Genomic DNA, 15,005 nt, shown 5'->3' with positions numbered 1-15,005 from the left:
GAAGTGGGGGTGGCTGCCTTTGACATTTGCTTCAGGGTGAGTACCAGGTCAATGCTGATATTGGGGTTTATGACTGGCCTGGACTTAGGTTGGCTGACTCAGGTTGAAGTAAGGTCATGGACCTACCGGGAGTTGGGTGCATTCCACCACCGTCACCTGACTGGGAGCAACTGGAGCCCACTGAGGGCAGTGAGCTGCTGAAAGTCACACAACTAGACCAAACAAGGTGTACTGTCTCATAGATCAGGGTTTTTCCCCCATCAGAAGGCAAAGCTGGAGAAAACACTGGAAAAAGAGGCAGTATCCATAGTGATTCAGAGCTGAGACTCTGGAGCTAGACCATTCAAGTGACATGTGTTCAAATGACATGATCCCCCTGTACCTCAGTGTTTCCAATTGCAAAATTGTGCAATCAATAGTATAGGATCTCCATGTCTTATAAAGAAGGGTTAAATGAGTTATTATCTGAAGGTGCTTAGATGAGAGCCTGACTCAGACCAAGGGCCACAAATGTGCTTGTTAAATAAGTAGAGCCAGAGATGGAGGTAGCCTGAGGTTTCCGGAGGCCCCACCCTAGCTTGGCTTCAAAATGGGGTTCTTTGTCAAGCAAGGACTGGAAGTTCTGGTTGGAAGTGCTGGCTGGGATGAGAAAGTTGGCCCCACACCCAAGCTCAGGAGAGGCCCCGATGCAAACGTAAAGGGAGGGGGAGACAGAGAAAGATACAAAGGGATAAATACACAATGATAGAAAGACAGGGTGGGTGGGAGAGGGCAGAGGGAAAGAAAAGGGAGAAAGAGGCATGAAGACATAGAGATGGAGAGATGGAGAAGCCCGGGGAGAAACCAGACTTGTGCTCTTGGAGAGAAAGATGCACACGGAGTGGAGATCCATGAGTTCTTCTCTACAGCTGTATCCATGTTGGGAAGGATGTCACCCCAGTCACCATCTTTCCTGTGCAGCAACAGAAAACCACTTTCCACCCATCAGAATAGCAAAAACTAGAAAGATCAGTCTCGCCACCTACCTGCGTCTGTGCCCACATCCTCTGCCTCCTGTCCTATTTCTATAGATGAACAGTCTTCGCCTCCATCTAAGACAGACCCCTCCACTTGTGCCTGCTATCTCTTCCCCTCTCACTTCCTTGGGGACACCATTCCAGCCAGCAGCTCTGCACTCCCCTGCCTGCATCAATTTTTTGCTTCCCCAACGAGCAGTCCCTTTAACATCTGAACATGCTACAGTTGCTCCCATTAAATTGCTCCATTAAAAGAATTAAAACAGAGATGCCTAGATGGCTCAGAGGTTGAGCACTTGCCTTTGGCTTGGGGTGTGATTCCGGATTCCTGGGATCCAGTCCCGCATCGGGCTCCCTGCTTCTCCCTCTGCCTGTGTCTCTGCTTTTCTTTCTGTGTGTCTGTCATGAATAAAGAAATAAAATCTTTTAATTAATTAATTAAAACAAAAACAAAAAAATGAAACCTCTCAACCTTCAGACTCTCCTTCAGCTTTTTTTTTAGCCCAATTTCTTTCTCCCCATGATGGCAATTTTCTCTGAAAAGTCGGCTACCCTCATTGTCTGCAGCTCCTAACCTCCTGTTCTCTCTTGAGCCCCCTCCATGCAGGCTTTCTCCCTAACTGCCCCATGGGCCATACCCTGTCCAGAGTACCAATAACTTCTGTGTCGCTGAACCCATCTTACTTCAGTTATCAGCAGCGTTTAACAAGTGGATCACTCCCTGTTCCTTCAAAGAGATTTTTCCTCCACTTCTGGGACACTATATCGTCCTGGTCTTCCTCATAGCTCAATGCGTATTCCTCACCCATGTCTGCTGCTGTTTGCTCCTGTCCCGTCTCTACATGGCGGAGCACCTCAGGCCTTGGTACTTGGTCCTCTCCTCTCCTCTGTCTACACTCACTCCCTCGGTAATCTCATCCAGCCTGGTGGCTTTAAATACCACCTACATGCTGATGACTCCCAAATTTAAGTCTCCAGCCAAACTTTGCTCCTGAACTCACAACTTGACATCCAATGGCTTGCTCCACATCTGCATGTCCAAAACCAAACAGGCTCCTCTTGCAGCCTTGATCTTTACCAGGTGATCTCTCCATCTTTCTAGTCCTCAACAGTGAAAACTTTCATTTCTCCTTTGGATTCCTTCTCTCACACCACATGTGTCAGCTCTGTCTTCAAAATAGGCCCCACATCTTTTTTTTTTTTTAACGATTTTATTTATTTGAGAGAGAGAGAGCACAAGTGGGTGTAGGGGCAGAGGGTGAGGGAGAAACACATTATCCACTGAGTAGGGAGCCCCATGTGGGGCTTAATCCCAGGACTCCAGGATTATGACCTGAGCTAAAGGCAGATGGCTAACAGACTGAGCCACCTAGGTGCCCCAGTATCTGACCCAAATCTGACAATTTCTCAATACCTTTCATCCTTGACACCTGGTCCCTCGCAGCCACCATTTTCTCCCACCTAGATTGTTGCATTTTTCCTATCTGGTCTCCCTGTTTCTAGCCTGTCCACCTATATTCTGTGTTTGATAAAGCAGCCAGGGTGACCTTTTACGAGAATGTGAATCAGGGCAGATCAGTCCTCCTCTCAAAACCCTGCAGTGCCTCCCATCTTACTTGGAGTGAATGTCGCATTTCCTGACGGTGGACTACAAGCCCCTAGACATCATCAACTGTTTCCCTTTTCCTGCCTTTCTCATGCCAGGCACACTCTCAGAGCCTCTTCCAAGCTGGATATCTACATGGTTTCTTCCATTCTTGTCCTCCTCTCCCTGAAGACTTTCTTGACCAATGTAGCTGGGAATTCCGAGGACAAGTTCAATGAATCACTAGAAGGACTCACAGAACCCAGAGAAGCTGCTCTACTCATGGCTTCGGCTTATTACAAGTAAAAATATAGCATAAAATAAGGCGTATCTGGGTGGCTCAGTTGGTTAAGTGTCTGCTTTCGGCTCAGTTCATGATCCCAGGGTCCTGGGAGTAATATAGACTAATAATATATATATATAGTCGATATATAGACTAATAATATATATATATTTATATATATAATAAAATAAGCAGAGGAAAATGGTGCACAGGGCAGAGTCTGGGAGAAACCAGGCACAACATTTCGGATGTCCTCTCTCCCTGAGGTTGTGCAGACAGCACCTGCTTCCCCAGCAGCACTCACAGGGTAGTTCAACCAGGGAAGTTCCCCTGTGTTTTGATGTCCAAAGGCACATGGCTGTCTGCTCGCATGGCTGACCTGAGTCTCTAGCTCCTGCAGAGGTCAAATTGATACAACATGACCCAAGGCCTCTACCATGTCATTTTTATAAGGATAGGCTATTTGTCAGACTAAGGCCCCCAGGTAAACAAAGACATTGTTATCAGGCCAAATAACAGGCAAGGGCCAAACCTTTCCTTCTGCGCAGAGTTTTGGACCACCCAGGCCTGCCGAGTTAACCCTTATCTTTTTTTTTTTTTAAGATTTTATTTATTTATTCATGAGAGAACACACACACACACACAGAGGCAGAGACATAGGCAGAGAGAGAAGCAGGCTCCATGCTGGGAGCCTGATGTGGGATCATCAGGATCGCCCTGGGACTAAAGGCAGACAGCTCCACTGCTGAGCCACCCAGGCATCCCACGAGTTAACGCTTATCGCACAACCACCTATTTCAAATCCCTCCTCTGACATTCTCTATCTCTCTTACTTTGCTTGACTTTTATGCAAGGCACTCCCATCTGTAATACTTCATGTTTTACTCGTTCATTTATTTATTTCCGTCAGAAGTGAGTGCCCTGGGGGCAGAAGTGTTGATCTGTTTTGTTCTATAACAGTACCTGGTGTATAATAAAATTTAATGAATATATTTGCTGGATGAATATTCAAAAATATTGAATAAAGATAAATATTCAATAAAATGCAATGAATATTCACTTTTGTCACATGCAGATATGACTTACATTTGCAGAATGAACTGCAAGCATTGCTGAGGGTGTGGGGGATAGGAATCCTTATCTAGACAAAAAACCTACTAGTACTTGGTGAAATTGATTAAGAGAAGGCCTTTTGATCCTTTTGATCCAGTGGTCCCACTTCTGTGAATATTCCAGAGAAGTCTATAGGCACCGGAAGGGGCATGTCCCCAAATAGTCATTGCATTATTGCTTAGGTAGTGGAGGGAAACTAGGTGTCCATCATCAACGAACTGGGTCATTAAACATGGTGGATATATACCAGGAGATGGTGCTTCTCAAACTTTAATATGCATTGTGTCCCTGTGGATCCTGTTAAAATACAGATTCTGTATTTGGTCTGTAGTGAGGCCCAAGACTCTGACATCTACTAAGCTCCAGCTAATTCCAATGCTGCTGTTCCTTAGACCCACACTTTGAAAAACAAGGGTATAGACTATTGGAGAGTAGTCCTCTCCAATAGAACTTTGTGAGATAATGGAAATATCCTATTTGTCTACACTGTCCAAAATGGCAGCTACATACCGTTACTGAGCCCTGGAAATGTGGCGAGAGCAGCTAAGGAATGGAAACTTAACATGTATTAAATTTAGCTAATTTTTAAAAAAGAGTTTATTTATTTATTCGAGAGAGCACAAGCAAGGGGAAGAGCAGAGGGAGAAGCAGACTTCCCACTGAGCTGGGAGCCCGACGTGGGACTTGATCCCAGGACCCTGGGATCATGACCTGAGCCACCCAGGAGCCCCTAAATTTAGCTAATTTAAATTAAAAAATTAAAGAACCACATATAGCTAGTGGTTACCATTGGACAGCACAGGTGGAGAACACTCTGTAGCTGTTAGAAGCAATAAACTAGATGAGCAAACAGCAACATGGAGAGGTTGTTAATACAGTGGTGGAGTAAGATCACATTTTTTTTTTAAGATTTTATTTATTTGAAAAAAAAAAGATTTTATTTATTTGTTCATAGAGACACAGAGAGAGAGAGAGAGAGAGAGAGAGAGACAGGCAGAGGGAGAAGCAGGCTCCATGCAGAGAGCCTGATGTGGGCCTCGATCCAGGGTCTCCAGGATTACGCCCTGGGCCGCAGGCGGCGCTAAACCGCTGTGCCACTGGGGCTGCCCAAGATCACATATTTAATACCTCAATCTTGGTGCCTCAATCTTGGCTCAGTCAGTAGAACATGTGACTCTTAATCTGAGGGTTGTGAGTTCAAACCCCACATTGGGTGTAGAGCCAACTTAAAAAAATACTTCAACCTGACTCCTCACCTACACCCACCTTCCACGATACCCTGTATCATCAGATTTAAGGTGCTGGTGATTGTATTTGCACTATTATTTTGCATACCTCTGAGATAGAGAAAGAAACTGTCATTTAAATTATGATACAATGCTAAGATACTATTGGTTGTAAAATGCTGCCTGATTTCAGAATTGTTAAAAATGTGAAGGAATGTGCATCTGAGAAGCAATAAAATGCAGTTTTCAATCATCACAGTGGGGAGTATAGTTTGGGAATTGGGTTAATCTTTGATCTAAACTACTTTTTATTTGTTTATTTTTTAAAGATTTTATTTATTTATTCATGAGAGACACACACCACTGAGAGAAAAGCAGAGAGACATAGGCAGAGGAGAAGCAGGCTCCCTGCTGGGAGCCTGATGCAGGACTCCATCCCAGGACCCGGGGATCACGCTCTGAGCTGAAGGCAGAAGCTCAGCCACTGAGACACCCAGGTGCCCCTAAACTACTTTTATTTGGCTTTATAGAAGGATGCAGGCCAAATTATAGCATGGGGTTTGAACCCACAACCTCGAGATCAAGAGTTGCATGCTCCACCAACTGAGCCAAGCTTGTGACCTTCTGTTAACTCTTTAATTATATTTGTTGTTTCTCATGTGTCACCTCCTGCTGGAGTATAAGTTCTGTGAGGGGAAACTTGTGAGGGGAAGCTCAGCACCTAGAATAATGCCTGGTGTACTGTGTACCCAATAAATAGTCTTTGACGAATGAAAGTAAGAAAGAGAATGAGACTCGTAATACAATGGCTTCATGTAAATTAGCAGCAATAGCTTGTGACAGATGAGGCATGTTTTGCAAGGACACATGGTATTCAAGGCCATTTGTATTGCTGCCTGTGGGGAGGGAAGGTACTGGAGCCAGGGATGACAGATGGAATCAAGAAATAAAATGAGAGCAGGTCTCTGCCAGGACTTGAACTCCAGAGCGTGATTAACTCAGCTCTCCTCACCTGAGATCTGATTAGGAAAAAGAGGACCTTTTTATTTGCATACGGTTTTCCAAGAAACAAGGTGAGTCTTTGCCCTCCCTGCTCTGAACTTCAGCCATCCCTGCTCACAGGACCCGGAGCAGTGGCTCAGGGAGGGCAATCTTGCTCAGGGTCATGCTGCAAGGCTGGGCATTTCCTTCTACCACACCAGATATGGTGGATGGGGGGTGCCTCCAGGGAGCAGCACACACCATCCAGCCACTTGTCAGGAACGTGGTTCCTGGCTGGATACAATGAAGCCACTGTAGGCATAGTCATTGGATGAATTAAATGAACAGGTGAATGGAATTTAGGATTATTCCATTTTTTCTTATTATTTATCTGGTGTTTTGAGATAGTAAGGGTTTTGAAAAATGTCTTCCCTGGGGGATGGTGCCAGTTTTGTGCTTTCACACTCCTGTTTCCATATCTAAGGGGCCTTGAATAATGATGCTGTGGGAGTAGGGAGAGGAACCATGAAGGACTTCTCTGGAAAAGGAGACTCCTGGGCCAGGGGTCCGGATCAAGAGGCCGGGGTCCTAGACTCATGGGTCTGAGGGAGGAGAAGCTGGAGGTCTGGATTCCTGGGTCTGAGGGAGGAGGGGTTTGGGGTCTGGACTCCAGGGTCTGAGGGAACAGGGGGCTGAGGGTGAAGACTCCTGGGTCTGAGGGAGGAAAGGGCGGGGGGCCATGACCCTGGGTCTTGAGTGGAGAGAGAGCAGGTCTGGTGAAGCAAGTGGGCAGCTGATGTTCAGTTACAGCAGCAATCATTTGCTCCATATGGTGTTCTGGATCCAGGTTCGGTACTTGCACAGGTTGGTGTAGACTCCAGGGTAGCCGGGCAGGGCACAATGCTCCATCCCCCAGGACACGAGGCCTTGGAGCTGTCCTTTGCACACCAGGGGTCCCCCCGAGTCACCCTGAAAGGGAGAGGCTGAGATGGAGCACTCATGGACAGATGTTCAGAGCCATGGGTATGGGAAATCCAAGAGACAGGGATGGGGAAGGAGGTGGGCTGAGATCCCTTGCAAGGCTCTGAAGATATCTGTCCAAAGAGTTGGGGTCACTGCTTTCCCTCTTCACTGATGCCTGCTAACTCTGCCCTGGACTGACCCCTGGGGCTCACTGCACTGCTCTAGAAAACTGCATGTGCCTCTTTATATCTCCCCATCTCTAGAGTCACCTCTCAGGGATGGACTAAGGTCTCTAGAGTCCCTGAGCACGGATTTCCTGGTGCTCATATGTAATAACAGCAATGAGGGCAGTGGTAAGTGCTGGCATGGCTCTGTACTCTTTCCATGGGATACCATCTAATTCCACCACTTGCCCTAAGAGGTGCTATGTCCATTTTACAGATGAGTAAACTGAGGCAAAGAGGAAGTAGATCTATTATCCAAGGGTGTACAGCTAGGAGGCAGCCCAGCTATTACAATCTCTCTGTTTCTGGGGAGGCCTCTGCTGATTTTCATGCTCCCCAGATCGTTTGATACCCAAGTCCCAGCTCCAGACAATCCCCTTGGACCTCACCTGACAAGAGTCCTTCCCACCTTGGGGAACACCTGCACAGACCATGCCAACGGTGATGGCTTGGGAATAAGCCTGCCGACACTCCTGATCCGAGGAGATATTGATGTTCACGCATTGCAGGGAGTTAGGGTACCTGACTGGGGGAAGGGTTACAAGTGGGATCTACCTTCCAGTAGGACCAAGAGTCTGGGGATCCACCTCCTCCTCCCTCAGACCCAGGAGTCCGGGCCCCCAGCCCTTCCTTTCCAGGATGCAGGAGTACTCACCGATGGGGCTAGATGTGGTACCCCAGCCCGACACGAGGCAGGGAGTTCCTGGGCGGGCACAGGAGCTGGCTATGGTGATGGGCCTCACTGCCCTCCCCAGCTGAATGGGCCGCTCCAGCTGCAGCAGCATCAGGTCGTTATTGTGGGTCTGGGAGTTGTACCGGGGGTGTGGCACCTGGCGAACTACACGCAGCACCTGCTGGGTGGCCTCCCAGTTCTTCAGGTTGTGCTTGCCCAGGGCTATGCGAAGGATCCTGGTCCATGTCCCCCAAAAGTAGGAATGCTCAGGATCTGGCCTGGAGACCACTCCCCACCCTCTGGCCTGATTCCCTTGTCTGGTGATGAATTTTCCAAAAGTCTGAACTGCTTGTGGAGTGTTTGATGGACTCTTGTGCTCTTTCCCATGGCCTGGGCATTCCCTCTTAGGCCAATCCCACCATCTGCCCCTTCCTCTCTTGAGCTTTGCTCTGGTTTCTGGCTTGGATGTGAGGTGATGGTTGAGAGTTCTTGGCTCAATCCTGGGTTCTAGGCTCGGAGTTCCAACTGAGACTCTAGGCTGTGGCTTTAGGCTCTACATCAGAATTGTTATCATGGAGTAGGCTCCAGGGAGGCTCTGTCCTGGTTCCAGCCTGGCCCCTGGATTCTAGATATTTTGAACTTTTGAGTGTAAACTAGGATCTGGGCTCTGTAGATTGAGTCTGGATCATGGCATACTTTCTAGATATGAGTGTGAGCTCTTGGTGTTAGGATAGGCTGCAGGTTCTATTTTGAGCTCTGCATTATAGTTTGAGTCTGGATTCTAGATGTTGCTTTGAGCTTTTAGTCTTAGGGTAGGCTCAATTCTCTATAGAACAATGGATTCTGGATATGGATTTGAGTTCTGGATTCTTGCTTAAATTCTGGTTTATGATGTGGTTTTAGACAATGGTATGAACTCTGTATTTGAGCTTAGGGTCCTAAAGGTTCTTGATTCTTGGCTGGGCTCTGTTTTGGATTGATTACAGTTATGGTCTGGGCTCTTGCTTCTAGACTCTTATCTGAAGAACCTGCCTCAGGTTGAGCTCTGGGTTCTAGATGGAGCTCCAGGTTGTGGTTTGGATCCAAGTTTCTAGATGTTGGCTTGCATTCTGAACTTTGCATTCTAGACTCTGGGCTGAGTTCTGAGCTCTCGGTTCTACATCAAACTTTAGTTTATGGCATTAGATTTGCTTTATAGGTACTGGGTGGGCTCCTGTCTGGGATCTGGGTTCTAAGTTTAGATCTATACTCTTTCAGAGGCTCTGAATTCTGTATGGGGTTTCAGATTATGGTCTGCATTCTGGGATTTAGACACTGGATTGAACTTGGGGTTCCTGGCTGCTCAAAAAGGAGCTATTGACTAGACCCTGAATTAAACATTGAATCTAGAATGGGTTCTGGTTCTATCTTACATTCTGAGCTGTATGTTATAGCTGTAAGCAGGGTTCTGGATTTATGGCTGGACTGCAGGTCTGGACTAGACTTTGAATTCTAAGTTTTGAGAGAGATCCTGAGTTTCTGAATGTGTAGCCTGTGCCGTAAACTGAACCATCAATCTGGAATGGATTCCTAATCTTAGTCTCTATATACAGCTTGGCCTCTAGACGGATTTCCAGATTATGTCAGGTTCTAGGTTTTGTATGGGACTCTAAACTGGCATATGGGTTCAATCTGCTTTCAGAATATTTTTTTTAAGATTGTATTTATTTATTTGAGAGAGAGAGAGAGAGAGTGCATGAGTAGGAAGAGGGGCAGAGGGAGAGAGAGAAGCAGGCTCTCCACTGAGCAGGGAGCCCGATGTGGAGCTCAATCCTAGGACCCCGGGATCATGACCTGAGCAGAAGGCAGACACAACTGACTGAGCCACCCAGGCGACCCTATTTTCAGAATCTAAACTGAGGAGTGCCTGGGTGGCTCAGTCAGTTGAGCATCGGATTCTTGATTTCAGCTGGGGTCATAATCTCAGGGTCATGATCTCAGGGTCGTGGGATGAAGCCCCGAGTTGGGCTCTGCACTCAGCATGGAGTCTGCTGGAGATTCTGTGTCTCCCTCTGCCCCTCTCCCCATGCACTCTCTCTCTAAATAAATAAATAAAATCTTAAAAAAAAAAAAAGAAAAGAATCTAAACTGAGTTCATGATTTGTGGCTGGATTCCATATTCTGGGCTGTGTTGGTAATTTGAGGCTTTTATCTAGACCCCAAACCAGAACCCAGCTACTACATTAGGTTCAACACAATGCTCCAGGTTCTTAGCTGAGCTCTGGGGCTCTAGACTCTGGAATTCACTTGGACAAGAATAGGGGAGGAGGTTACTCACGGGCGTGCACAGTGAGCAGCGGTGATGGCCCACTGGCGTGACAGCAGGGCCCCTCCACAGAGGAAACGACGAAAGGGACCTGCCAGCAGGGCTGCCTGCCATGGCTGGGAGTTCTGGATGCATGTATAACCACCAATTATCTTGTTCTCATCCCCTTGGCTCTGTGCCATGGCTGGAACAGGTAGAGATGGGGTAGGTGGAAAGCAGATGAACAAATGCTCTGACTCCCCAACTTTCTAGGATGTCTGGGACCCACAAATCCCCTTTCTTTACCTAACCCCTAAACCACCCACCTCTATCTGCCCCACCCAGTTTGAAATATGCCCAATGTCGCCCTCATTATTGTGCCAACACAATAGAGAGTTTTCTGATACATGACTCCCCATCGCCTCCATAGTATAACACTTGATCCCACAGCCACCTCATCCAGGGCTCTGACATATCTACTACCGTTGACTCTACCACGAATACTTTCTAACATCACTTTTTACAATACACCGCAATTCCCCCCACCTCCCATTAATCCTTCTCCAACACATTCAAGGAGCTCCTTGTCCTTTTTGCAATCTTCCCCCCTGTATGACCTCCCAGAATCTACCATCTCACCCCATACTCACTCCATCTGCCATGTCACACCCCTCCTTGTGAGCCCACTCCCCTACCCTCACCACCCACCCCCATCACTGCCAACAACATGCTGTCTTTCCTTTAGTTCTGCAGCCCTCCTTTTAAATAAAACCCACACAGGAATGGACAATTCTCCATAATGACTCATTTATTCCTCTCCATCATCTTCAACTCCTGTACCCTATTACTTCCTGATATCTTCATGACTAAGAACCCAGTCCCCCTCCTGCTTGCTCCTCAGTCATGACCCCCAAAACCGCCCCCCACACCTTCTCACCAGCTTACCCATGAGCACACTGGGTCCCTGGGAACCCTCAAGGTCTCTTCTCAGCATTTCCGGGGGGACTGCCCCCACCCCAGACCCCACTGCTTTCTTACCTAGAGCTATGATCTGGAGTGCTGTCAGCAGGAGGAACATTCTGGGGACGGGGGTCAGGTTCTGGCAAATGCAGAGGGAAAGTGAGAGAGAAGTAGGCTACGAGAGACCCAGAGTTTGAGGGACAGGGACAGAGAGGGCCTTAGACAGAGACCCAGACCCTTAGAGCCATGGATGTGCCTCTGTGTGTGGAGGAAGTGGGGGTGGTGTCTTGCCTCCCTGTCACTCCGTGGAGGCCTTTTATCCCTGGTCTGTGCAGCTGGCCCTGTCCCCCGCCCTTCTCCTGACATTTTTTTTTAATTGGCTAGTTTCCATTCCAGGACTCCCTGGTACCATCTCCTCCCTCCCCTCTCTGGCCAGAGAAGCAGCCACAGCATTAATGAGAACCGGCCCAGTGAAGGTGTTTATTCTGGGAGGAACCCAGGGAGGAGGGACCCCAGGGCAGGGTGGACAAGGTGGGAGGGCTCCAGGGCAGCTGCTGGGAGGGGTTGGGAGTGGGAGACAGAGACACAGAAAAGGCTGGGAAATGTAAGAGAAGTGACAAACGAAGGTGAAGAGCCAGAGAAGGGTCAGAGAAACACAGGCCAGAGAGACAGGTGTCAGAGGGACAGAGACTAGGCAAAGACGGTGAAGGAGAAGGAAAGGGAATGTGAACATGGTCCAGGGGTGGGAAGACAAGGGAACAGGGGAGGCCCAGAGACAAGAGATTCATGGAGCGGGGAGAGTGGGAAAGCCGAGAAAGATATGGAAAAGCAGAGGCAAGAGGCTGAAGACAGAATAGAAATAGACACAAAGGAAGAGAAAAAGGAAGGTGGAGAGAAGGAAGGCAGATTACATACATGCCTAGTCCCCCCACCACACACACACATACACACACACACACACACACACACACACACACACACGCCCAGGCCCCCACCACACACAAACTAACCGCAAAAGGATAGGAGGAGGGGAGGAGGGGTGGGGAGACAGGATGGCACCTGGGGAGGAGGAGGAAGATGCGGGGCAAGGCAGAGGAGGGGGAGTCGGGAGACAGATAACCAGGTGATGGGGACACATATAGCCCTGGAGGCTGAGATGGAAGGTGACCACAGTGAGGAGGTGGGGCTGGGAACTGGCAGGAGACAGGAGGGGCGGTAGCACCTGGGACTGTCTGGTCCCCCAGGCTCTCTCACTTTGTGGTTCTCACAGTCCTGAAAATTTGGGGAGCAGGGGCCCCAGCAGGAAAGGGGAGGGGGAGTGCAGAACTGGGGCCCCCAGCCTGGGCTCTGCAGAGGGGTAGGGGCAGAGTGGGAGACAGAGACAAAGATGGAGACCCAGAGGGAGGGAGAGAGACAGTGTCGAGGTGGGGAGGGGCTCAAGGGACCTTTCCTAACTTAGGGGCAGGGTCCCCTGCCCTCAGCACCTCCCCAGCCTCTCAAATTCCCTAAGGATTGCAATTTGTCCCTGGGCCTGAGCAGGGCACAGTGATCCAGGATGCAGTCTCTGCATCTTCTCCCTCTCCCAACATCCCAACGCCTCCCCCACCCCCGACTCAGGCTGACTCCCAAACTACTTTCCTCCCTCTCTGCCTGGGCTGCCACTTAGCCCTGTCTCTGTATCTGGGGACTGACTCTGCACCTGAATCCACATACCCATCTCCCTGTGTGCACTTCTGTTTCCTGTTTCCAGACCCAGCTCTGAGGGGCCCTGGCAAACTAGAGGGGTGGGAAGCTGAACTGGAGTAAAGACTCCCTCCCCCATTCAGGGCACAAGGTGATGGGGAGGGGGCTGCTCTGCATCTGGGGGCCCTTGTGGTGACACGGATCTATACAGGAGGTAACACTACATAGAAACACTCATGCACACACATGCACATATGCACACGGGCAAAGAGATGCACATATGGACAGCCAACACAGGACTAGGCTACTGGCCCTCGTGGATTTCCTGGAGCCCATATGGCTACAGTCAGGCCTGCAGTTATTTATCTCCGAGGACATCACCATCAGAGGAAGCTGAGGGAATCAGCCCACAAGGACTGCTACTATCAGAGCAACTTCTTGGAGACCTTAAGTTATTTCCTTTTTTTTTCCCATAAGAATCTCAAGATAAAGAGCAAAAAAACAGAATTTCCTGGTAAGTGCAAGCCCACCCCTTCCATCTGAGCATAAACCTTGATTTGATGGACTCATGGGGACCCTCCACTGAGCTGGGAGACTTTGGAAAACATGTGGCCTCCCTCGCCCTAAAAGAAAATGCTCTGCTTAAGCAGAATGTTTCAGTGAACCCCAGGGAGCCCCGAGCGAGGCCCAGGGAGCCCCAAGTGAAAGGCTGGCCATGGCCCACAAAGAGGCTCCCTTCACTGCCTTCTCACTCCCCAGCCCAGCTCCGGGCCCCTGCATGCTCCAGCCATGTTACTCTGTTCCCTCCTGCCAGCATCTAAAACCTGTACCACCTCCTCACCACTCTACCCACCAGCTTACCAGTCTTGTTTTCAATGACATGGGGGTGCAAGAAAAATTTAACGAATGAACAAACGAATGAACAGATGGTCAGAGTCCTCACCTTCAAGGTACTCATGGACTGGTAGGAAAGGGCAGTAGGCCAATAGGAAAATGGGTCTGGGGTTATGTGCCCAATGACAGGCAATGTGGGAGGGCCTGATGGAACCCCAGGAGTGGAGAAAAGGGCTCCCAAAGGGCAGGCTGTCTAAGCTGGGGCCTGTTGTGGATGAGTAGGAGTTTGCCAGGGGGATGGAGGGAGTGTACAGGGTGGCAGGTGGTGGTGGTGGTGGGGAAGGAGTTGAGCGGCTCTGAGTAGAGACCTTCAGGCAGGAGGATGGTGATAGAGCTCAGAGGGCTGGAAAGAAAGGTGGCCCCAAGAAGCAGAAGCCCAAGGGTGAGCTCCCAGGGCCCTTAGGGTCCTCCATGGAGACCTAGGTCTGGAGCTTATGAGACTTAGGAGGTTAGAGACAATGGTGGGGTGTTATTAGCACAAGTGGTGCTGGGAGCCAGAGCCCCAGGAGCCTGTGAGAGGAGGCTGCATTAGTGAGAGGACCAGGGAAGTCTGCCCGGGACCCTAAGGAGGACCCCCAGTTTAGGGGGAGAAGGAGCAAGGGGAGAGCTAGAAGGAAGACCAGGAAAGGGTGGTGTTGGGGATGTTGAGATAACTTTTTAGGGAGGAAGAGATTCGAGGGTGGGACACAGCTGGGCAGCCACTGGAAAGGACAGAGGGGAGATTAGGAGGTTTTGGTGGCTGGTGGGACTGGAAGCCAGGGAGGGGGGAGGCGGGGGAGGAGCTGGTGGGTAAAGGCAGCCCTAAATATGTGGCAGCAGAGACAGGTGTGTGGGCAGTGAAGGTTGGTGAGGATGGAAGGAAGGACAAAACTGCTCCCATTTACTGAGGGCTTGGCACAGCCAGCCATCGTGCTGTATTTTTTTATTTTATTTTTGTGCCTTAATGTTCAAAACTTTAAAAAAAATTGATCTACAGGATGCCTGGCTGGCTCAGTCAGTGGAACATTTGATTCTTGATCTCAGGATAGTGAATTTGAGCCCTACGTTGGGTGTAGAGATTAATTAAAAACAAAATCTTTAAAAATAAAAATTAATTATAGCATTGAGGGGCGCCTGGGTG

General features: G+C 49.0%; 1 protein-coding gene across 1 annotated transcript; it reads right to left on the bottom strand.

Annotated features, from left to right (window-relative positions):
* Positions 1-6,872: 6,872 nt before the first annotated feature.
* On the bottom strand, positions 6,873-11,426 carry KLK14 (kallikrein related peptidase 14). The gene is made up of 5 exons (XM_041745815.1): positions 11,387-11,426; positions 10,382-10,553; positions 8,047-8,300; positions 7,781-7,917; positions 6,873-7,173 (listed from the first exon to the last, which is right to left on the bottom strand). Exons 1-5 carry the CDS (start codon positions 11,424-11,426, stop codon positions 7,021-7,023), a joined length of 756 nt encoding a protein of 251 aa, XP_041601749.1. The 3' UTR covers positions 6,873-7,020.
* Positions 11,427-15,005: the final 3,579 nt, after the last annotated feature.

This window comes from Vulpes lagopus, chromosome 2, assembly GCF_018345385.1.
Source record: "Vulpes lagopus strain Blue_001 chromosome 2, ASM1834538v1, whole genome shotgun sequence".
Lineage (NCBI taxonomy): Eukaryota > Metazoa > Chordata > Mammalia > Carnivora > Canidae > Vulpes > Vulpes lagopus.
The sequence above is the reverse complement of the archived record's forward strand: the minus strand, read 5'-3'. Positions and strand labels throughout refer to the sequence as shown.